Here is a 25,692-nt window from a genome sequence, read left to right as displayed (position 1 = left end):
TGGACAGTAAATTAAATGAATTATTGGTATAACTTGTCAATGTAACAAATTGTCTATTTAACGGAGACTTGTTCAGCAACAGAACATAATCTACGTTTGCTGGAACCAACTTGTGTCAAGTACATACATTAATAGATTCAATGATGCAAAAGCAATTTGTGACATCAACTTGGAGTAAATGACAACAGCTTTTTATTTGTTGACTTCGATTTCACTTTCATCGCTGATTGGTGCTGTCATTATATGAGAAGCAAAAGCAAGTGAGAACTCTTGTTTATTGTAAGAAATGGGAATTGTAAATCAGGACCATATAATTATACATAAATAATAAATATTAAAAGAAATGATAATTTTGTAAGCACAAGACTTATTTAAGTGATCATAATTCATGTGATTACTAAACTTACTTTCAATTTCCTCTGAGTTCACGGCAATTTCATTTGAGTCTTCATCTGGCCGCAACTGTGCAGAAACACCATCTATGGCAGAGTTCAACTGCGCTATTTTCTCAGTTAGCACCTCGCGAGTCCTCTATATTTTCATCACAGCAGAAGATAACATGAATTTCATCATATTGCATAGTGAATATAAAAACTACCCTTTACTCATGGCGTATGAAAAAAAAATAAAAAAATTCTAAATTCAAAAAGGACAAATGTTAATCAGTACCCTTAAGGCATCAGTTAAAGAACTAAGAAAAAAAATTCATTGGAATGTACAAAATTGTACTACTAATGATTTTTTTTACACTCCCTTATGATTTCTACAATAAATACTTTATTCTCAAAATCAAATGCAACTGCCACAAGTTCCTCAAATTCTAATGATGTACCACATCACTCTTTCTAAACAAAATTAAAATTGACTTCACATAAGTTCATAACATGGACTTAAAGTATGAGTCACTTTCTTCCCTGAAAGATGTCCCCCCTTTTCCTGATGCGGAAATGGAATTTGGAAATAACAGAATTGGTGGGAAAGTGCTCTGCGTCATGGATGTTCCCTCTTGTGCCTGCACGAAGTCGTTATAGCGGGTAGGCACCTTAACGGTCCCCGTGGGTCTGCTGCTAGTGGCTAAGTTAGTGCTGCTATCATCTCCCCGCACTGGAAGAACAACCTTGTCCACAAGGTTGTAAGATTCCCGTAAAGAATCTCAGTCTTCCCACGATGTGTCCTCTGGGGCCAATCCCTTCCACTAGACCAAAACGAGTTTGGTTGGGGGAGAAACGGAGATGTCCCACTTCCATTCCAGAAGAGAGAAAGGTTCGATGATGGGTGGTTGTTTGTGTTTGAATGCGGAAAGCTAGTCGGGGATCCTGGCAGAGGCCCATGGTGGGGCTTTAGTAGAGAAACATGAAAGACAGGGTGTATCTTAGAAGAGGCAGGTAATGCCAACCGGTAAGCCACCAGGCCAATTAGCTCCTGTATCTGGAAGGGGCCAAAAAAACGAGTTGACAGCTTGGTGAAGGTTGGTGCAGGAAGTTTGTCGATACAGCTGTAGCTTAACATACACCTAATCATTGACAGAAAATTGAACATCCCAGCAGTGACTATCAGCTGCCATCTTCATTGCATTTTGAGTTTTATGTAATCATCTTTGTAATTTAGTATGGATTGCTGCCCGAGTTGCCATCAATGAGTCAACTGCTTCAACCGAAGTTGAATCCTGCAAATATTGGGGGGGATAGATGGGGGAGGTTTGCCATAGATAACCTCAAATGGTGAAAGGCCAGTGCTGGAGTGAACGAACGTGTTGTACGATCATTTCGCCAGTGTGAGGAATTTGAACCAATTGAAGGATCGGTCATGCACAAAGGCGTAGAGGTATTGCTCGAGAACTCTATTCAAAACTTCAGTTTGGCCGTCGAATTGAGGATGGTATGTTGTGCACATTCGGAGCTTGGTGCCGCTTAACCAGAAGAGTTCCCGCAAAGGCACTGATGAAGAGGGGATCTCTGTTGGAAACGATACTTCGTGGAAAGCCATGAAGTTTACAAACTAAATCCATGAAGAGCAAGGCAACCTTGTAAGCTGTATAATGGGGATGTAAGGCGCCTAAATGGGTCCCCTAGGAGTATCTGTCGACAAGCACAAGAATGGTGGTGTAACCCTGCAAAGAAGGAAGCCCGGTGATTTAGTTTAAAGAAAGATCCTCCTAGATCGCCGTCGGGACTGGCAGATGGAGCAGACCTGCGAGATTCCGAGTTTCATACTTGGTCTGTTGGCAGATTGGGCATTGGGTCACATACCGGTGAACGTCGTTATGCATATGCGGCCACCGGAAATTCTCCTGTAAACAATGAAGGGGTCTTGGCAACCCCTGTGTGACCTCCTAGTGGTGTTTTGTGGAATTTTTCCAGTAGTGTAGGGATAAATGCATTGCCAGCCAGCTGCCAGAGCTTACCCTGATAAAGAATGAAATCGCGATGAATGTTGAAGTCAGGATGAGCTTCTGGATTTTGCAGGATTTGTCGGCACAAGCCGACATAAGCGTCATTAGCAGTTAATGAGTGGTGAAGCCGGTCCATGAAAATGAAATGGGGCAAGGATAACACGAAGAGTTGGCTGACCTCCGTGGTCAGTATCCGAGACAGGACATCAGCAACAACATCATTGCATGGTCCTGACTTATATTTGATTGTATAGTCATAACCAAGAAGTTTAGATAGATAAGTTTGCTGCTCTAGGGTCTAAATAACCTGCGACATAAGATCCTTCAAGCTTCGGTGATCAGTCAGAATTACAAAAAGGTGGCCCAAGAGGTACTAGCGCCATTTCCAAACTACTGATGTGATAGCGTGAAGCTCCCAGACATACGTGGACGCTCGTTGGAGACGAGGACAAAATACCTTACTGTAATAAGCAAGATGGTGGGACTGCTGAATAAGGACGGCTCCCATGGTTGTACCTGAAGCGTCAGTTTCCACCGTAAATGGTATCATTTTTTTTTTTTTTGCTCAGCACCGTAAATGGTATCATAAAACCCGGTGTGGCCAATATCGAAGCTTCTGTCATGGCTCTCTTCAGTTGGTCAAAAGCACACTAGGCTTCTGCAGACCAGGAAAATTGATCTTTCCAAAGGAGCTGAGTTAGAGGTTCTGCAATGGCGGCATATCTCCGAACAAATTTCCGTTAGAATCCGACGAGGCCCAGGAAACCTCTTAAGGACGTCAGGATGAAGGAACAGGCCAATTGATCATAGCCTCTATTTTGTTAGGGTCTGGTGCTACACTGTTAGCCGAAACAATATGGCTCAAGTATTGAAGCTGGTTTTGTGTGAAGATGCACTTAGACCGGCGCAAGAGAAATTGACCCCAAGATAGCGAAGAGAGGACAGATTCCAAGTGTTCCACGTGCGCTGAAAGGGTAGGACTGTATACCAATATGTCGTCAAGAAAACGACAACAAATTTGCACAGAAATGGACAGAAAGCATCGTTCATAGTTGCCTGGAAAGTCGATGGAGCATTACACAAGCCGAACGGCATGACTTTGAATTCGTAGTGGTCGTGGTGGGTTTGAAACACCGTTTTAGGAATGTCTTCCTCCGCCATTTGAATCTGGTGAAATCCTTGACACAGATCGAGCTTAGAAAACCATGACGCGTGACCCAATTTATCCAACAGCTCGTCGATGGTGGACATCGAAAAACAGTCTTTGACTGTGATGGCATTTAAGGCCCTGTAATCAACGCAATAATGCCAGCTTCCATCCATTTTTTTGACAAACAGTACCGTAGATGAGAAAGGAATGTGGCTTGGTTGGATAAGACCAACGTTGAGCATCGTAGCCACCTATTTCTCCAGCTCCATCTTCTAGTAATAAGGGTATTTGTATGCAAGGTTGTCAAACTCGCAATTCTACGTAAACTTGTGGAGGCCCTATAAACTCGACTCGTAGAATCGACTCGTAAACTCATAAGAGTTTACTAAAATATATTAAAATTCCTATATATAAAATCATAACTAAATATTTCAACCCTGAAATAAATCAAAATAACAAACTTTAACTATAATTCAATAAACTAATATAGTCCACACCCAATTAAACAAAAATTCATACAATACCAAACATAAGTTCTTAAAATAAAAACATTTAAAAAACATAGAAATAGTTCAAATGTTCATCAATCTTCTAATTAAATCATCTCCAATATCACCACCACCACCACCATCATCTTCATCTCCATCATCTTAAGCTCTTCTGAGTTTACTTCGAGTTTGGTTCATTCTATCGAGTTTACTCCGAATTTGGTCTGATTCTACCGACTTTACTCCGATTCTACCACAAAACGATTTTGTGTGCGATTCAACTCGTTGGGAGTGTACAAATTCGTAAAATCGTACAATTTTACGATTTAAAACTAGAGTAGAGTTTGATAACCATGTCTGTATGGTTTGACGTTCATTGGAGGAGAGTTGGGAAATAGGTGAACATGATGGGTGATAGCAAAAATGGGTGGGAGCTGGTGCGGTTCTGTGAAGATGCTGATGAAGGTGTCAAGAAGGGAGAGGATGACTGGTGGTGTATTCAGAAGTGTTGTGGGTGGTGGGGTGGAAGACAGTTGGGTTGGGTTAGGAATGGGTGTTATGTGGTACAAGGCAGAGATGTGTGTGTGCACGAAACATTTAAGTTGTTGGGCTAAGACCTGTGTTGGAGATAGAGGCACATCAACACAGAGCATAATGGGCTGGCCCAAATATGAAAATGTCATATGTAACGTGGAGTAATCCGTGGTAATGGGGCCCAACAATTTCAACCATTGCACTCCCAGGACAATATCGGCACCACTGAGAAAGCGTGGCCCTGCAATGTAAGGGGTACGCTAAAAGAGATGGTATTGCACCCTAGGGTGCTGCCATTACCCACCATGACTTGAAGGGTTTGTGTCGATGTGGATGGAAGGTGGAGGAAACGGGCGACGCGGGATTGGATGAAGTTGTGGGTGCTCCCTCCATCAATCAAGATAACCATGTGATGATAGGCGATGGAGCCATAGAGACGAAATGTCTCTGGAGCCGAGGTCTGTCCCTGCAAAGGCGTGGAAACTGATATGTGGAGGGGAGCCTGGGTCTGGGTCAACAGGAGAAAGAGGCTCAGGAGGAGGGCTGGTTAGTAACTGGTCTAGGGTTGGAGGATCCACGTCCGGCTTGGCTATAATGAGGTGGAGGCGTGGCTGGCAACGATGGCCGACGACCCACTTCTCATCGCAGTGGTAACAAAGTCCTTTATCTCTGCGAAGGGCCATGTCTTCAGGAAATAATCTCTTGAAGGGTAGTCTGGGTGCCGAAGGACTTGCTGGTAACGGCGGCAGAACTGGAGAGGTTTGAGGTGGTGCCTGGGGTCAAAAATCACGGCGGCAATCATTTAATTTGTCTTCTTGGAGCTTGGCTAACGTGGCGGCTTGGGGAAGAGATAAAGGTTGGAGAGCCTAGACCTTATGGCGTAATTCCAGGAAGAGACCGAACACGAAGCAGCTTAGTAGAAATGGGGGGAGCGAAGCCTACGATCCGTTTTGCGAGGCACTCATATTCAGTGAGATAGTTATTCATCGTTCCTCTCTGTTGCAGCTTAAACAAGGCGCCCTGTGGATCATCGTAGAAGGATGGGGTGAAACGAGATTCCAACGCCTGGAGCATCGTTGGCCACGAGATAAGAAACCCGTTCCAGGACATCCACTGATACCAGCTTAATGTTGCGCCCTCTATGTAGAAGGAGGCCACTGTAAGCCGTTCGTGGTCTGGGATCGCTTGGTAATCAAAAAATTGGGATATCTTAAATATCCACCCCATGGGGTCTTGTCCATCGAATCTCGGTACCTCCAATTTCACGTGAGGAGGAGAATGTGGTGGTTGGATGGGTGTGCTGGGTGATTTGGGCGAGGAAGATGAGGGTCACAAGGTGTTCAAGGATGGAGTCAATTTTAGAGTTGAGGGTGGATTGGGCTTGGGAAAGGGTGGTTTGTGTCTGGGTGAGGTTGGTGTGGCTCTAGGTAAGGCAGGTGACCGCCTCCTCGAGGCGGTTAGTGGTGGTTCGACGTGTGTTATGCTCAGGCATGGTTGACAGCAGGTCGGACCAGTTGTTACAGCTATCAACTAAGTTGCAGAAAGATAAAGAAATAAGAAAGAGTTTGATAAAGGTAATCAATACCCCTTTCCCTTATTTCATTCACTATTTATAGAAGAACTATGCTTACTACATCAATAACAGAATTGCTATAATCTGTTGTAACAGAAATGGAATTTGGAAATAACAGAATTGGTGGAAAGTGCTCTGCATCATGGCTGTTCCCTCTTGTGCCTACACGAAGTCATTATAGTGGGTGGGCACCTTAACAGTCCTCGTGGATCTGCTGCTAGTGGCTAAGTTAGTGCTGTTATCAGATGTACCCTTACTTCCTGCACAATACAATTTTCTTTGTGTACAATGATGGCAATGAGAACCGAATCTAAGTCCTCATGCATCTACTCCAACTCCCCACCACTAGGCTGACCCTAGTGAATTAGATTTTACTTAACAATCTATTTACATTAACAATGAATTTAGCTTATTATATTGTTCTTTTTATATGTAATTGTGATCATTTTGCAAATATTTACTTATGTGTAAGTATTGTAAATTTTCTGAATTCACTACTCATATTTTGGGTCATTGACTTCAATTGCTGGATAAACTCATTAAGTTATACTAGGCACCAATTTAGGTTATGTTTTCTTTTTCTATGAGGCCTAGGAGGAGGAGGGGGGAGTGAATTTCATATACTAAACATAAGCTTAAGTTCTTCCTTTTTCACAAACATTCAGACACACTCAATGAGCATGGTTCAACTTTCAAGTAAATGGTAACTGCGGGAAAATTTCCTGACCTCCAGTGCTTTTTCTTCATCATACATGAATTTTGGAAGTTTCCTCATTAAGTCTTTACTGTCAGCTCCAGCTAGTGCCCTGCTTATCTGTAAAGTTAATAACATAGAAGTCAAAGATAATATATTTTCTGACCTTTAAACTCATTATACAATCTTAAAACAACACATAAAAAGCAGTTCCATCCACAAAAAATTGCAGTTCATAAACTTGAAAGAAAAAAGTTTAAAAACTAGTAAATTCATTCATGAAGTTCTTTCTTTTCAAGCATGTGAAAACAAACCACAGCAGTTGTTGAAAGCCAACATATATGCGTGGTTCCAAAGAGAGCCAACATAAATAGAACCAAGTCAATGCAGATGTGCCACAATAAAAAATGAAGAAATCATATTGAAATTTGATGCATGTGTACATATTACATAATCATGGGAATTATCTAGCAACTTTATAAGAGTAAGGTGATGGACATTAATTAATACAGAAAATGTGTAAGTGACGTGTTTAAGATTAGATTCACATCTGATTTTAACAAAACTAAACTTTGACCAAAGTGAAGTAAAGTATATTCTTCACAAGTTAAGCAGACAATATTCCACAATATGGGTAATGAGTCACCAGTAATTGACTATAAATTGAAGAAACAAGAGACCTTCTTCCCAGTCACATGAAAAGGAAAATCTTTAAAATGGACAAAGTTGGTTCTGCAGACATACCTGAGGTGCATATAGACAACCCAATGCTCCAGCAATTAGTCCTCCCAATACAAAACCACCAACAAAAATACTTCCACTACTTGGTCTTCCACCATCACCACTGTTCTAGCAGAGAGATTAGAAACACAATAAAGTTAACGTAATCCCAAAAGGTATACCAACCTGTTAAAATTATGATTGTGCCAATATTTTAGACAAGCAAATGAGTTAAATATAAGATACAATTGACAATCACAACAATATTTAATTAGAAAACAAAAAATAAAACAAGAACAAGAATAGCTGGAGGGTTATAACATTCGTTGCTACACTTATATACCATACAGTTATGTACCCCCCCTCCCCCCCAAACAAAAAAAATACAAAAAAGATGCACCACAAAGTTAGGTCCTCCTACCCAGCTTGAATAACAAGTGGTTGGTTACATGTTGCTTTAGCCCTTAAAGAGAAATCTGTAAAGTGTCCGCTGGTGCTGATTTTCAAGAAGCATTTGTCCATCGACATGAATGAGGAACCTGACATTAATCTGAATATAAGATTTCCTGGAAAATCACTAGAAAGGGGGTGTTGGATATGTTAAGCTTTAATACATTACCATTCATAATTACAGTAGCAAGAATCAAACAACATTCTTTATTCCTTGAATTTAACACAAGGATGTTTTCATTAAGTTATTTGCCAGTAGTACAGATATAAAAATCCCTAAAACATGGAAAGCGAAAAAGGCCCACGCAAATACCTTGCCCATGCCTGCATCCCCTGACATCAGGTGATCAGAATTGTGTGGCTCCAAAATTACATATTTACATTTACATCTATACTAACTTCAACTCATATCCACAAAAAGCTAAATAAACCAGACCAAATATATAATTTAATCCTTGAAAGATGTTATTCAAATTGTTGTGGTCCTTGAAGATTTTTGTCTTTACAAATAGCCAAATAGGTCATGAAAGTGTTAGCTTGCTAACAAGTTCACTCTACCAATGTAATAAACTTGCTAACAAGTTCATATCTTTGGGGATCAATTTGTAAAGCCGGAAACTTTTGGAGACAAAAAAAGAAGAAAAAAAAAACACACACACACACAATTACATGACAAGTAACATCTTTAGGGGCCCAAATTATATACTTTTCCCTAAAACAAAAACAGAGAAAAAGAAGGCAGCATGAAGCATGAATGTATCAAGAATCAAGTATCACATCCTCCTCAAAATGAAACCAAGAGAAATATATGTTTGGTATGGTATAGTTGGTCGGATGGCAATGTATATATAGGCATACAAAACAATCAAGTTTAGTTCACATTCTCATCTTCCACCTGTTCATTCTCACCCCAATCAAACATAACCTAAAGGAAGTGGATTCTCTTAACGCAATTCAACCAAATGAGTCTAATCAAGCTTCCCCATTATCTAGGAACCAAACACCAAAGTCACAACTAAAACAATTCCATTTTTTTTTCGATTTTCATTTGACCCCCCAAAAAAGGATTTTTGGAATATCCGAGAATTACAAATACACAAGCACAAATAAATAAAAGCTGCAAACTTGATATACGGAACGACATCAGAACGGAAAATACAATCTAAGGAACAACAATGAATAGTGCAAAAGAAAAAAAAGGGAAAGATTTTTCACTTTAGAGTGGTACCCTTTTGGGCAATGGCAATGGTGATGGTGATGATGATGGTGATGGAAGTAATCACCTGAGAGAAAGTGGGTCTTGGGATTCTTCGGCGTAGCAATGAAGCTTGATAGAGTAGCCATTTCTACAAAGCGAAGCTGAAACTGAAACTGAAACTGTGTGATTTTCTTTCTTCCTCTGTTATTGTTATTTTGCTTCCTCGTAGAAAACGAAGAACAACAGATCCTACTTCTCGTTTTGCGCTTCGATAATATCTCTAGATTTCGTTTTAGTTTCGTTATTAACAAGACCGTTGCGGTGCATTTCACTTGAAGTTGGGCTCGTTACTTTTGGGCATGGCCATAGGATTTTATTTTTTTTCAAAAATATAATTTTGGAATTAATTTAAAATTAATGTCCAAGAAAAATTAAATCTGTAATTTTCATATTATTAACACAACTTCTAACCAACTGAATTAATACATCAATTATGTTATGAAATAATTAATATCATTATATATAATACTAAAATTTCTAATGTATATTTAATGCACATGTAAATTTATATAATAAATTTTGTGATAATTAATTTTTATCTAATAATTAATTTTTTACATATATAAATTATAAATAAAAATTATAGTTTTAATAAAAATTTACATATGTAAAAAAATATCAAATTTATTTAATTATCAATTGTTATAATAAACATCTAAATACATCATTCAATTAAATATCATATTTGTTTAATTTCCAATCACGGTAATAAACATCTAAATACATCATTCAATTATATATCAAATTTATTTAACTATTAATTACTGTAATAAATATCTAAATATAACATTCAATTAAATATCAGATTTGTTTAATTATCAAATTTTGTAAATAAAATAATGTATAAAAAAATTCAAAACATACGAATTATTAATAATCTGTATGAATCATACGAATTGTCAATCCGTATGTTTTGAATTTTTTTTAATACGAATTTCTTCTTCTTCTGCAACGGAAAACCACCAAACTTTCATACCTGTAAACAATGCACGTGAATCACCGACCACCGACGACAACAAACACTCGTAAAAGGATGTTAAGGGAAGCAAGTTACATTAAGGGAGTGCGATTTTATGGAAAAAAAAGACACTACAAAAATGAAAAAAACTAATATGCTATTTGTAATTAAAAATACCATAAGGACATTTTTGGTATTTTGGAAAACGACGGGTGTATCAATAAAAATGTTGAGTGTCCCAACTTCCCCTACTTGTATCTTTTGCTTTTTTATTTAAATTATATTTCAAATTTTATGTAAACGAAAAAGAAACTCATTTCTTTCAACAAAAAAAAAAACTCATACAATATACAAGGCATTTATCAAGTTATTAATTGCTATTCTGTCAAAAAAATTGCTATTTGGAATTTTTTTTATCATTTAGGAAATAATAAAAAAAATCCTGATAGCAAATCCTTGTTTCTTTTTTGTTGAATAACTCACATAATAAGAAGAGAATTACTAAATTGCCACGTTGGCTGATAAATTTAAGAGAGAGAGAGAGAGAGAGAGAGAGAGAGAGAGAGAGAAGTAATTGCCCGTTGAAAAAGTATTGGATTTTACTACAAACCAAATGTACATTCTTGATTGCATTAATGTTGGTATTTCCATAAAAAGAAAAAAAAAACGTTGCCATTAGTTCTTCTAAAACAAATGTTGGTAATAGTTTTGAAAATACCATTCAGACCTGATTATGTATTTGATTTGTTTACAGGTGATTTAATACAACGAAAAAAATGTTTGCCAATTGCCATACATCTTGCCACATTTGTTGATTGGTGAAATTAAAAAGTAAAAGTATGATTAATTAAAAAGAAAAGGTATAAAAACTGTACCAAGTGGTGTTGAAAGTGACATCAAGCATTTTTTTTCGTTTATACTATGCTAAACATAACGGAAAGGAAGAAGTACTAACTAATGCCATCGACAAGATGATTTAATAATAATTGAACTCAATTAGCAACTGGTTCGTCAAATACTAATCTTAATCATCCCCTTAGCATCTTGCTTTCTCGTACACTTGGTGCTCCAAAATGATTCTCAAAGTTTTAATGACATAATTGATTCTTCTTCTTTTTGGTTTACTCATAGTCTCTATATAGTTTGCTTTGACCAATCTCAACTTGTAATATATTTAAGTAATCAGTGTGGATTAGTTCTCATCATTTTCAAGCGTTATGATAGTCACGTTTTCCTTGTCTTTGTCTAGATCATTGGATTATAGTCTCATTTGGAATACTAGACCGCAAAATGCTCCCCATTTATATAAAGAATGAAAAATGGAAGGAATATATATATTCTCCATATTGAAACACACTTTTTATATTAGTTAAAATTTATTGAAAAAAGTAAAATTTATACTTCTGACATGTTCTTTAATTAACCTTTTATGATTTTACAGTTTTTAATAATTTTTAACTAAAAATTAATTATTAGAAATAATATGTTAAATGGTGTGTTGCAATCACACCTAATAAAGAATTATAACTGGTTAATCCATTGCTTCTCCCTCACGGCACACTTTTAGCTCTCATTTGGTGAAGTTTTTATCTGAAGATTTCAAAATGGAAATTAATTATCAATCTTATTAGAGAGAGAGATCGCACAGAGAGTTATAATAATTCAAATATTGTTGCAGAATCTATTCATCGCATGAAATGTAAGATTTGGCAGAAAGTAGCATTATCAATTTTTTATTTAAAACAGGTGTGAAATTTTGTCCATTTTAATTTATTATCAATTAAAAAATTATAATTTCAAGATATAATTTAATAACTGTATGTATTTGTTTGTAATATATGCAACCAATTTTCTTTCTTACTTTTTCTTTTTAAATTTTATTTCAAGAGAATAAATACCATACTACAAACTTTTATGTAAATTTATGTTAATATCCATGGTTGCCAGAATATAATATATATATATATATATATATATATATATATATATATATATATATATATATATATATATATATATATATATTGCTTGAAGTCTTAATTAACTTATTTTTAATACTATAAAATTAAACCTGAAATTCAAATTTTAAATATAATGCGCGTGCTAAATAATTAAATCTGCAAAATTCAATATATAAATATGAAGGGACAGGAGGGTAATGGAGAGTATTCGGCTATTCCCATAATCATGGTTGATGGGGACCTATGGTCCTGTACAACTACAGTGTAGGTCAATGGATCATATTTCCATAAATATCAAGACCAGTTGATGATTACGGTTAATTATAGAAAATCAAATTGTGGAAATATATTGTTCTCAATTTTCTAATTTGAACAGTGATACACAAATATTTACTTTTTTTAAAATACTTTATTAACACTTTCAATTTTTAATTTTTTTTATATCATAAATTCTATAATATTTTGTTTTTGCTCTTGTATTTTTTCTCTCTCTCTCTAAATGTCTTTTATAGCATAATGAACGTTGATGAAACATTTTTCTTATAATTTCTATGGTTCGACATCCTGTACTTGACTAGTAGGTGAGAACTGAAACGATGCCTCGTTAAGTATTGTGTCAAAAACAGGAATTAAAGGACCCCCACTTTTGGACTATACGAATTTAATTGTCTTTTTTCTTTATCACGGGTTTGAAATGTGGAACATATGTGTGAAATCACTAATATCAGATAAGTTTAACACCCTAGATATTAGGGTCTCTTTCCTGATAAATAAATAGTTAGATACACACTGAATTTATGCATTTTTCCTTATGAGGTTGGGCGGTGACAATTGTAGGAGAGGACAATGTCTACCAGAATTAATATTCCCTGTGTTTTATGGTTTTTGATGGTGGAAGCTTCTGGTCCTGGTTATGCATGCAGTATTAATCGGTGACTCTTATTAATAATGTGTAACCATGTACCTTGAGCATTCTTGTAAATGTTTATGGCACCTTTTGTGCCTCATACATATAAATATATACTTATTTGCTGAGTAAAAAAAAAATCTTTCTATCTTCTATGAATGAAATTTATTATTCCATATGAGTAAGCTTTGGGAGAGAAGTTGTTAACCAAAAATAATTGTTGTTATTTGATAAAACTCCATAAACATAAATTGAAATTCGAGACGTGTCATTAAATATTCATTTCCTTGTATATACAAACAGTCATTGAGTATATTCCCCAACCAGTTTCCCGGTGGGGTGATACTATGCTCCATAATTATCAAAAAAACAAACTTTTATAAAATAAAAAAAATATATCAAACAAACTGTGAAATATGAAATCAGGAAAAATGATTCAGCGTTTTTGGAGACGTTTGGAGTGTCGGTTTGCAAAATAGATTCAACGCGTATGTTTCCCAGTTCATCAGCAGAAATTATTGGACTTTAATTTGTTGTTTTTAATCAGTATTATTAAGTTGTTTTAATTAAAAGGAAAAATTGTAAAATTGGTTCTCCACTTTATCTTTAATTACGGATTTGGTCCTCCTATAATCTAATTCATAAATTTGGTTCTCCAATTTCATAAATCCCTGCAAAATTGATCCTGGAAGGCTGATTTGAACGTTGACCGCCACGTGTCAGTCACGTATCAATGTCACATGTCAACGCCTGAGTGGTTCCTTGTAAAGACTTTATTTTTTGTAGGTAAAATTGTATTTTTGGTCCCCAGTTTTACTCCAATTACGATTTTGGTCTTCCTATAGTTTAATTTACACATTTAGTCCCCCAGTTTTATAAAATTCCTTTATAAATTGTTCCTACAAAATTGGTCTTTTGAATGATTTAGCCACTAGTGCTAGAGACAAGGTAGGTCTTGATAAATCTCGCACTTCTTTTTCATCGCAAGGTTTTCACTCGCTTGAAATTCAGAGAAAAATCACTCTTTGTCTCTCTCACTTACGAGGTTGTTCAACTTGAGAAAGTGGTGCATAAATCCCAACCTGAGTCTAAAATTTTAAGATCTCTTACTTTAACAGGTTCTGTAATAACCCTTTTTTTTTCTTTTTTTACTCCCTCATGCGGTATTATGTGTATACGATTGTTTAAGTGGCCTATGTATGACAATGGTATTTTTATTTGAAATTTGAAATACAACTTCTCCAATAATGAAATTTGGCTGAATTTATAAGGATTTATAAAATTGGAAAACCAAATGTGCGAATTAAATTATAAGGGGACCAAAATTGAAATTGGAGTAAAACTGAGGGATCAAAAGTACAATTTTACCTAAAAAAATAAAGTTTTTACAGGGAACTACTCAGACATTGACACGTGGCATTGACATGTGGCAGTCACACGTGATATTGACACGTGACAGTCAACGTCTTAAGTTAACGGTCAACGTTCAAATCGGGTTTTCAGGACCAATTTTGAAGGAATTTATAAAACTAGGATCAAATTTGTGAATTAAATTATAGGAGGACCAAATCCGAAATTGAAGATAAACTGGAGGACCAAAAGTGTAATTTTGCCTAATTAATATTCTCAAGGATTGTCTCAATATTAATTTTCAAATGATTAATTTTGGTCCATTTGTTTATATATTATTTTTCTAAAAATAGTTTTGATTAAACATTAGGGTTTTTTATAATAATTAGACAAGTCTTTTTTAAGTCAAGACTAAAAAAATAAGTTTAATTTTTTTAGATGTTAAGAATAAACTCTAGAAGAAAAAAATATAAACTAAAGTGGTATGTTAAAATAAAAACTAAAGTGGTATGTTAAGTTTTTTATAAAAAAAATTCCCATTGCACCTTTGTTTAATTAGTTAAATAAACCAATTAATAAAAATGCATAAAATTGATCAGTTTAGCATATACCTTTGATTCAAATGACAAGTATTACTATTTATCATGCCTTACACATTTTCAAGGAGAAAATCCATATATGAAAAATAATTTAATTTTTATACGCTGTTGGTATAAAATTTTCCACATTGTCAAATAATTAAAATTAATTCAAATCTGACTTTTAAATTAATTATTTAAAAATAATAATTTCATCATACACAACCATTTATGATTAAATAGTGATTATTAGTTTTTTATACTATTAATATAATCCAATTAAATTCTACAAAGCATTATATCAAAGAGTCGTAAGATACTAAACTACTGCAAATATAGGAGTTCTGACTTATTGAAATTATAAAGTGAACAGATGCTTTGCATAGCTTCTTTAATTGTTGACATAATATACAAATTTAGGGTCAAAAGTAAGGATGGTAATTAGTTATAAATTTAATAGTTATCGACAAAAAAAATATATTGATAATAAGTAATGTAGTTACTTATAAAACATATTTGAGTTCATATTTAAATTATTTACCAAATTTTGTGAGGGAGTACGAGTATTACAATATTAATTTGTATGAAAAGAAGACATAATAATATAATTTATTTAACTACATAATGTTGGTAATTAGTCCAATGTTATAAGTATACAGGTACTAATAGGATGGAAATTAAGTGTTAAAATGGAAAAAATGATATTAGTATTTTTTTAGGCTTAAATATATTTTTAGTCTTTTAAATTTGGATAATTATTTTTTTAGTTCTTAAAAATTATTTTTATTAATCCCTTAGAAAAATTACTTTTAGTTTCTTTCATTCTTTACATTAATGATATCATAATTTATAGCAATTTTTTGTTGTTAAAAATGTTTTTTTAAAATTTAATTTCTTGAAAATTAATTTGTGTCATTTTAAAATCATCAAAATATATTAAAAAAATCACCACAATTTCACTTTCATGTTTTTTATTTTTATTTTTCTTTAAAAATGTTAAAATATATATAAAAAAATGGTTATCAAACCATGAATCAAATATTTTAGCAGTTTAAAATTATCAGAAATTATTTTTTGAAAAATAAACTTTGACCATTAGAAATTATCACAAATTATCAAACCATGAACACAATAAATAAAAAGAGATTACAAATAGTTTTTCAAAAATTCAAGAGAATAACAACAATTAATTTAAAAAAAAAACAATTACTCAAATTTAAATGATTAAAAATATATTTAAATTTTTTTTATATGTACAATTTCATCAATGAAATTTGAGCATAAAACTTGATGTAAGTTATCCAACACTTTCTGACTAGGCCAACCAGTTTAGAGATAAGCCATATATGATGAAGGTTAGGTTCTAATTAAAATATCATACATAATCTTGATCAGACTTTTTTTACAATAGCAAAAACTATATTTATTAAGATATAAGGGGTATTCAGATCCCACTACAATAATTAATGCAAGTTCAACACAGTGTTGACAACTTTGATTGATGTAAGATATTCGATCCATATACCAACTAAAATATATAAATTTAAAAGTATTCGAGTTCAAAGAGAACCAATGCCATTATAAAACAATATACAAAAAAAGAGCCATGAACGAGTCTTTAAGTATAAGATCCATAAATTTATCCATATCTACGCCACCATTATGAAATATCATCATCTTTTTAGACAAAAAACGGGGGGGTTGCTGAGTCAAGATTGAGACAATTTAAATTAAGTTGATACCCTTTCAATGATGAGGCGAATGTAGCTTGCCTCAAGATATCATAAATAAATATGAAAAAAGAGAACCATCAAACACCTTGGGGGCAATAACCAAACCCAAGCCAACAAAAAAAGAATGGAGGTGTTCACAAACTAAATTGATAATTTATTTACTGAAATAATATCTATTGAATTTGATTCCTAACTGGATTTAGGCTTAACTTAAAAGTTCACTATGAAGTATCAATTTAGTTTGTGAAGTATCACCTTAGGTTAGCTTAGAAAGTTTTGGCCTGCGATTACATTGTTACTACTTAACCTAAACTGATATTTTGTTTATTAACAATGGGTTGTCTTGAGCGCCCTACCCCAACTTGAATTGACACCACTGTCATTACAATTTTTTTTTATGACCACTACTATTAGATATATACTGTTATTGACATAAATAAATATCTAAATATATTAGTTTAATTTTTATTTATAAGACTGAATTATCTAATTCATTAATATTTAAAAAAATTAATTTAATTGATGATAATTTTATCTTAAATTTTTTTTTTCAAAAACATAATTATCATCGATGTTTCTCTCTTTTAAATACACGTTAATATAAAATTTCTTTTATTTAACTAGGAATATTTTTAATCTAAAATTAATTAATGTATAAGACAATATAAAGTAAGTTATATATATATATATATAAACATATAAACATGAATCATGATAATACTATACTCAAACTCGATTAATTATCACCCTTACCTTAAAAGTTAGTGTCAACGGGGAGTTTAATGTTAACCAAACTCAACTAGTGTCCGGAAAATGTTTTGGCTGATTTTTTGGATGCCCTTTAATGGTGGCATAACAATTTTTTCTTTTGATTTATAATAATCTCGTATTCCCTCTTCTTCTTTTATCATAATAACAATTTTTTTTATTCGATCGTATCCATGGAGATCATGCTGCATTATTCAATGAGCATCTCAAAACCAATGAATATAGAACGTGTCAAGAGGAAGACACTAAAAAAAAATATTTATCCTGTGGACTAACGTTAATTAATTAAGTCAAACCATGTACAGCTTCAAACAACGATGAGCGAGATTGCTTGATACATTTTTATTAATAAATAAATATATCAGCATCAACCAATATTTTATGTATAAATATATAGTAATTCCTCAAATAAAAAAGAGAAATATTTTACATATACTATTAAATATTCGATCCTCAATTAAGGAGTCTAGCTTAATTCCAATATACCTGATACATATCTTTGATTTATACAAATAAAACAAAATATTTGATCCTCAATTTTTTTATATCTATATTATTAACAAAGAAAATACTTTCTCTTGATATACATATTTCACTAGATAATTTTATATTTATATTTAGATGTTTAAATTTTTACTATTCTTTTTGAAACTACGATAACTACCCAACCCTTATATTAGTTTCTTCCTTTTCGACTACCTTTATTTTTTTCAAGTTAACCTCTTAAAATCTTTTATTTTCTTATTTTATTTTATGTTTATTTAAAAATAGAGAGCCCCTGGTATATACAAAAAAATTTATTAAAAGTTGAACTTCTTAAATAAGTCTCGATAAATTGATCTTTAATCTAAGACAGATATAATTTTGAATTCAACAAAAAAAGGCAAGTTCTCTAATAAAAAAAGAAAACAACTATATTTTCCTTCCATAAAAACAATAATAAATTAAAAAGAAGGAAAAAATATTTAATATAAAAATAACAGAAAAACGTAAAAAAAAAAAAGTTATGCGTAATATAATTTTACATATCTCAATAATTTTGTTAACACTTTAATGGATGACATAAGAATAGCTGGTAACATTTGCATAGATTAATAATGGTGTCTGTAAAATACCATAGGGAACCGGGCCACCTGCGGTACTTGCATACTCGTCTGAGCCAACATATAAGGAGACCTGACACCATACTCTAACCCAAAACATTAAGGCTAAAGTTTAGAGTCTTCTCCTCACTTATATGCTGCTGAACCTTTCTACTTCTACTCGATGTGGGACTTCACCTCACACTTGTAACCCAACATATACAAGCCTGTCATATTCCAGCTCTGCAGCACATACACCATTTACAACTTCCTTCCTTCGTTCTAAGCATCATTCTCAATTCGTATGTAAAAACCTTCTTTCTTTATATTCTCTCTTCACGAGGAACACCGACACATAAAACCTGTTTCTAAGTTCTTACAACCCAGTTTTCTCCTTCATTCTAGTCTAGTCTTTTTCTTCTTTTTTTCCCCCATGTATAGCTCCAAGTTCAGAAAGCTGTTTTGTTCTGTGTTGTTTTCATGGCTCTGTTTTGGAGGTTTGGCCATGGCAGCAGGTGAAAGTAGCAGCAGCTCCAGAGACCTAGACCAGACACCAACGTGGGCCGTTGCTGCTGTCTGTACTGTTTTCATCTTGGTATCCATAGCACTCGAAAAGAGTCTCCACAAAGTTGGGACGGTATGTATGCAGTTAATGAAACTCTGAACCTCTCTTTCTGTAATTATTATTATTATTATTGTTTTCGTTAACTCTCTGTTTGTGCGTTTCCCTTTGAATTCAACTGTCTTTTCCACGTCTCTTCAATTTATTTCAGAAAAACGGTAGTGGCTGCTCTCAATTTATGTCCCCTGTAATTTAATTTGGAAATTGAAATATCTTTTTTTTTTCCTTGCTGAATTTTGGTCATTGGACCTACATATATAGATGAATAATTTACTGTTAGCTATGACATTACGTTCCTTATCTTGTGTTTGCGGTTCTCTTAAATTGTCTTTGTGAGAAATTTTCAAAACACCAATTTAAATTAAAAAAAAATTCTTCCTTAAAGTTGAATTGATTCATTCAACTTGAAGAATAATTTTTTGTTTCGTTCAAATTAAGAGTTCATGCAAGTTAGTTATAACAATTTTAAATTGAAGTTGTTATTGCTGGGTTTTAATTTTTTATCATAGGAGTGAGTTTTTTCTGGTTTCCCTTGTTTTGAATTCCCGAGGACGATTTGGAGAGTAGTAGTATTTAATTAGAGTATCTTTTTTCTTTGTTATTGAAATTCAGGCACATAATTTGAAGTGTTAGTGTTAGAAATATAGGAGTATCAAGTTGAGGGGTTGGTCTGATTTGTTGTTGTGATCATGATGGGTGTTTATTGGAATTCTCTTGTGTACTCTTTTCCTCACCCATTTGAAATTTTCTTCAGTGGCTTGGACAAAAGAAAAAGAAGGCTTTGCTTGAAGCTCTGGAGAAGGTCAAGGCTGGTAAGAATTTTAACAAGTCAAAGGCTCTTTTCAAGCTTTATTTGCAATAAATAACCATTTCATTTGTCATATTTTAGCAGTACTAGTATATTTTATTCATTGATTTGTTTTTTTCTTGCAGAGTTGATGATTTTAGGTTTCATTTCACTGCTTTTGACTTTCGGGCAGAGTTACATTGTCAGAATATGTATTCCCGAAAAGCTGGCAGACAATATGTTACCATGTCCGTATAAATATAAGGAGGACAAAAAGGCATCAGATAGTGAAGAGGAACATCGTAGGAAACTTTTATCTTATGAACGTAGATATTTAGCTGCTGATACTACCTCGTTCAAATGCAGCAGGGAGGTATAACTGTGTTGCCCTTTATTCAGTTGTTCTTTTTCATCTATTCTATGTTCTTTTTTGGAATATTGCCTTGAAGAATTTATCTCACGGCTAAACTTATAACTATAGGTAGTGGATGTAGGTTAATCGATTGGCAAATTGAAAACAATTAATTGCTTATCAAGTTAGTTCTTTTATCAATTGCTCTAGAGAATAATAATAATTTTTACAGTGATTTTCAATGTTTATTTACAGTTTTTACTTATGCAAATTCTTTATAGTTACCACCTCTTCTGTATATTTATAATGATATTTTGATTTATTCTATTTATTTATGTAAGCACAATATAAACAATTTCTTTTTCACAGCCTGACTTTATTAACAATTTTGTCTCCTAAGAATAGCTGCTTATATAATTGTTGGCGGTTACAGGGACACGAGCCACTTTTATCTGTCAATGGATTGCACCAGTTACACATCCTCGTATTCTTCTTAGCAGTCATTCATGTGCTTTACAGTGCTATTACAATGATGCTTGGAAGACTAAAGGTGTGTTTGTTCTTCTATACTTTTGTAGACTAGCCCTCAAATGTTTTTGAGGAGTGCTAGCAAGACACTCTCTTTCTAACACATACTTTATTGCTGGTTAAAATTTATTGAAAACTACAAAATTAGGAGAGAAAGTCATTAAATGAGATATAAAACCCACCAAAATTTGTGTTTTTCGATAAATTTTAACCAATAATAAAGAGCATGCTCAAAAAAGTATGTTAGAAAGTGTGTTTCTAGCATTTTTCAATGTATTTTCCTTATCTGTGCAACTGCATATTAAGGATACACAACCTTATGCCTTTTCTTTTCTCTTGCTTTGGAAATGTTAGTCTAGAAGTACACTTTTGGTTGTGGTTAGATCTTTAAGCGATGTCTTAAATTGGTTTAGTTTTGATGAAACTAAATTCCGTTATAGTTCCAAACCTCAGAGTTTTCTTTCTGCAGATACGTGGATGGAAGGCATGGGAAGCGGAGACTTCAACTCATAATTATGAGTTCGCCAATGGTATGGGTTTCAACAATGTGTATTTTCTTCTAGTAAAATTACTATTTCTTCAGTTTTACTTGCAAGTTTAATCTTGGAAATACTATTAGTATTACATGAAACCTCATGCGTATATTTGGGCACTTACTATTTATGTGTGCATGCAGCTGCTTCAAGATTTAGACTTACTCATGAAACATCATTCGTGAGAGCCCATTCCAGTTTTTTGACTAGGATTCCCATCTTCTTCTACATTGTAAGACCCATCTTACTTGTCTCTAGTGTAATTTCGCTAACAAGATGGAGGCACCATGGTTAGGTAGACATGTAATATTTATTAAAGAAACAGAAAGCTGGTACTTTAGGGGCAATAATTTGAGTTATAAATTGAGCAGTGATTTAGAAAATCAAATTGGTCAATTTTAGCAAACTTTGTATGTCAAAACTCATTATGTTCTATATCTTCTATTTCTCATGCTTATTTTGAAGTGATGATGTAACATAGCTTCTTTTTTTTTTTTTTCAATTTCAGCGCTGCTTCTTTAGGCAGTTCTATAGGTCTGTAAATAAGACTGACTACCTCACTTTGCGCAATGGGTTTATCACTGTAAGTCAACCCTTCTTATGGAACAATTATGTTCTTTTCACAGTGGATTTACCTTATATTGACAGTGAATTATGAATATATATAGGTCCACCTGGCTCCTGGAAGTAAATTTAATTTCCAAAAGTATATCAAAAGATCATTAGAAGATGACTTCAAGGTGGTCGTGGGAGTTAGGTAAAACTAACAAGTAACAACAGTAAAATGTATATGCAACATTATATTAGTATTATGTAAGGTTTTTCCTTGTATATTGGAAATCTGTGCTAACTATGTTATTGACAGTCCTATCCTCTGGGCATCAGTTGTAGTTTACCTTCTCATCAATGTTAATGGTAAGCAACTATGTTGTCTGGGGTGTCCTATGGAATTTGTTAATTTTGTAGTTGAAAATTCAACTAAATTCAATTAATATAATTTTGCAGGATGGCACACCGTACTTTGGGCAGCCTTAATTCCTGTTGTTGTAAGCATTCTGTTCTTTGTATATATGAAATTCTCAAATTGGCTGTGATCTAGAATTGTAAGCCATTTGATTGGTTGCAGATAATTTTGGCTGTTGGAACAAAACTTCAAGCCATATTGGCAAATATGGCTCTTGAAATCACGGAAAGACATGCAGTTGTCCAAGGAATGCCTCTTGTCCAAGGCTCAGACAAATACTTTTGGTTTGGTCAGCCACAGTTAGTTCTACATCTTATCCATTTTGCTTTGTTCCAGGTATGCAATAGATTTCCTTTTAGAAGATACTGGGATAAATGTTTTTGATACGGAATAGACAATATATAACTACTGAGATTTGAAGTTCAATGCAGCCTTTGAGGCAAATGTATACTTCTCTGTGTAACACTAATTATCTATAATGCTGAAGATCACATATGCTTACCTTGAAAACTTGTCTGTCTGTTCAGGCAAATCTTGTTCTTTTTTAATAAACAGCTTTAAAGCACTCGACTTTTTAAGTGTATTCAATTTGAGATAGTTTGGTGGATCTTCTATAAACAATTATATCAAACTACCTATACTACCTATATTAAGCTTTTTGTACTTGTGAGAGTTAAAATGTTTATCTGAAGAAGTTTTGTTTTATTTTATTTTATCAATTATTAAAAGTTAGCAACTAACTGATTTTCTTACACTTGCAGAATGCGTTCCAAATAACATATATCTTGTGGATATGGGTAATGAAGTTCATTACACTATCTTGACTATTGGCTAATGTGTTTTAGTTGTCTATATTCCTGAATAATAAAAGAACAATTTTTTATTTGCAGTATTCTTTTGGGTTGAGAAACTGTTTCCGTACTGACTACAAGCTTGCAGTAGTAAAAGTAGCTCTAGGGTAAGCCTTCTGAAATTCTCTTGCTTGCCTAAGAACACATTTCGTATTTTAATTGGTGTCTTATGTTGTTAGTTGAGGTTATCTCTTTGCATTTGAAAACAATAGTAAAGAGGGAGTCTTATAGACACATCCAGCATTAGAATGATAAACTAATTGGATTAATTCTCATGAGGTTTGCAGGATTTTGATGCTATGCCTCTGCAGCTATATCACCCTTCCATTATATGCTCTTGTAACTCAGGTATACCTTCACATTTTTATTTCCTGGTTTTTTGTTGAGACATTCTTGCAAGGTTTGATGATTTCAATTACTAATATATTGGTCTGGCATGAACTTAACCGAGACATATGGCACACAAGTGTTGTTTATCCAAAAAAGAGGGGTAAACAGAAGAAATGACAGCTCCAATATAATTACCAATGCTACTAACCCTCCTTATGTTTTTTAAGCTATTTTAACCAAACCATTCAAATGAAATCTTAGTAAAAATTTAATTGTGATGTTATTTACAATATGTCTTTACTCTTTAATTGCTCTGCATTAATAACTACTCCTATATTTTTTTCTCTATCTATTTTGAGAAAGAGAATGATAATATTTTGACAACCTTTTATTTTAAACGTCCAACCAAAACTTTTATTTATTTTTTTCTTTTTATCACATTACATTATCTATCATATCAATGTTTCTTTCTCTTCTCTCTATCTCTCTCAAGTTATCAATTGATGTTGGGTGTCTAAATAACTTTTTCCTTTGGAAAATAACATACAAATCAGAAAATGTGCTCTTTTCTTTTTTGATAGAATCTGAGTGTATTCTATTAAATATTTTTAGTATATAGCAAAGGATGATATAGGATTATATGTTAAGGTAAAGTTTGTGTAACTATAAATATCAAGTGACTTAAAGTAAATTTTGGACCAAATAATATTCAATGTATTCTATTAAATGTTTTTAATATATAGTATTGAGTAAATTTTGTGTAAGCCCTTAAGTTACTAATTAACATTCTCATTTTTTGTATTATGTAATATTACACGATTTACTTTTGCAAGCTATGAACGTTTGAATTGGTCTAATTGACGACAATGTATCACTGTAAACACACACATACATACACGCAGATGGGTTCAAGGATGAAAACAGCAATATTTGACGAGCAAACAAACAAGGCTCTGAAGAAATGGCACATGGCTGCGAAGAAGAAGCAGGGAGGAGCAGTGACGCTAGGAAAGTCGAGTGCACGAATCATGGATGGAAGCCCCATTGGTAATTCTTCAACAGTGCACTCCACTGGCCCCACACTACACCGTTTCAAAACTACTGGCCACTCAACCCGCTCCTCATCAACAGCGTACGAGGATCAAGATCAAGATCATGAATATGAATCCGATGGTGTTGAGTTGTCTCCGTTGGCGTCGCAAACAACAAGCTTCATTGTAAGAGTTGATCATGGCGACCAACAACAAGCAGAACATAGACAAGATAGTGAGGGAGAAACCAACAGTAGTAGTGAAGGTGAATTCTCATTTGTCAAACCTGACCCTGTGGAAATTAGAACCACCACATAGCATATGATCATATATTCATCTCTATTCTTATACATAAATCTTTACATAAAAAAGAAAAGAAAAAACAAAAAAACACTTTCTAGATTATGGGGTATCTTGAAACTTAGAGATGAACTTGTACATTCTTGATCAGCATAATTCATTGCACCTAATGGAAGCATTGCCCTCACATGCTTTTAATGTTGATACTTCTGATCCATGCTTGAGAAAAAGGCTCCGAGGGTGCAAAATGAGGAATGGATTTTTAAATATAGTGGTAAAGTATTAAAAAATACAAGTGTAAATTATTATTTTTTGTCTCCAAAAAAATACTTTAATTGCACTCTCTTTGTTTTTAAAATATATACTTTCCTTCTTTGAAAGATGAATATATAAGTTGCTTTTGACTCCATTTCAATATAAATAAATTTTGAGATTGTTTTCTCTTGAAGTAATTCTTGGCATGATTAACAACTAGTATTGAATATCTACTATCAAAATTTGTCCTCTTAAAGAAATGAAATATTTTAGATATTTTAAAGCTGTTGTCCAAAATTATTGCTAGTGTGACTATTTGCGATTAGACAAAGGTCTATACTAAAAAATTTAAAGAATCATCTCAAAAGAATTGTGGGCAACATTAAAGATTGTGAATGATTAAAATAAGATATAAATCAAGAAACATATAAAAGAAAGGAAAAAAAAAAGAAAGATTCTATAAGGATGAAAATAAATCAAAGCAACAATTCAATTGTGAATGTCTAAGGTATTTGGTTTAACTTATGCGATCAGTTACGTGTA

At 33.3% G+C, this 25,692-nt stretch overlaps 2 protein-coding genes across 2 annotated transcripts; one reads left to right on the top strand and one right to left on the bottom strand.

The window, feature by feature from the left end:
* On the bottom strand, nt 1-9,506 carry LOC114419037. Its single transcript, XM_028384625.1, has 6 exons — nt 9,285-9,506; nt 7,973-8,090; nt 7,576-7,675; nt 6,865-6,951; nt 408-531; nt 1-233 (listed from the first exon to the last, which is right to left on the bottom strand). Exons 1-6 carry the CDS (start codon nt 9,343-9,345, stop codon nt 193-195), a joined length of 531 nt encoding a protein of 176 aa, XP_028240426.1. The 5' UTR covers nt 9,346-9,506; the 3' UTR covers nt 1-192.
* A 9,240-nt stretch (nt 9,507-18,746) lies between these two features.
* On the top strand, nt 18,747-25,202 carry LOC114419031 (MLO-like protein 10). Its single transcript, XM_028384613.1, has 15 exons — nt 18,747-19,233; nt 19,973-20,030; nt 20,152-20,378; nt 20,791-20,907; nt 21,355-21,415; nt 21,562-21,650; nt 21,927-22,001; nt 22,087-22,175; nt 22,284-22,333; nt 22,424-22,464; nt 22,545-22,718; nt 23,144-23,179; nt 23,273-23,340; nt 23,521-23,581; nt 24,466-25,202. The coding sequence occupies exons 1-15, from the start codon at nt 19,030-19,032 to the stop codon at nt 24,910-24,912; spliced, it is 1,797 nt and encodes a 598-aa protein (XP_028240414.1). The 5' UTR covers nt 18,747-19,029; the 3' UTR covers nt 24,913-25,202.
* The last annotated feature ends 490 nt before the right edge of the window (nt 25,203-25,692 follow it).

This window comes from Glycine soja, chromosome 1, assembly GCF_004193775.1.
Source record: "Glycine soja cultivar W05 chromosome 1, ASM419377v2, whole genome shotgun sequence".
Taxonomy (NCBI): domain Eukaryota; kingdom Viridiplantae; phylum Streptophyta; class Magnoliopsida; order Fabales; family Fabaceae; genus Glycine; species Glycine soja.
The sequence above is the reverse complement of the archived record's forward strand: the minus strand, read 5'-3'. Positions and strand labels throughout refer to the sequence as shown.

Excerpts from the sequence above, each read along its gene's own strand:
- LOC114419037 (XM_028384625.1), bottom strand. The coding sequence starts at position 9,345 with ATGGCTACTCTATCAAGCTTCATTGCTACGCCGAAGAATCCCAAGACC. Across the intron at positions 8,091-9,284 it reads CAAGACCCACTTTCTCTCAG|GTTCCTCATTCATGTCGATG; the intron begins GTGATTACTTCC and ends GATTAATGTCAG. Across the intron at positions 234-407 it reads GAACTCAGAGGAAATTGAAA|CACCAATCAGCGATGAAAGT; the intron begins GTAAGTTTAGTA and ends ATATAATGACAG.
- LOC114419031 (XM_028384613.1), top strand. The coding sequence starts at position 19,030 with ATGTATAGCTCCAAGTTCAGAAAGCTGTTTTGTTCTGTGTTGTTTTCA. Across the intron at positions 20,908-21,354 it reads TGATGCTTGGAAGACTAAAG|ATACGTGGATGGAAGGCATG; the intron begins GTGTGTTTGTTC and ends TTCTTTCTGCAG. Across the intron at positions 22,719-23,143 it reads TCCATTTTGCTTTGTTCCAG|AATGCGTTCCAAATAACATA; the intron begins GTATGCAATAGA and ends TTACACTTGCAG.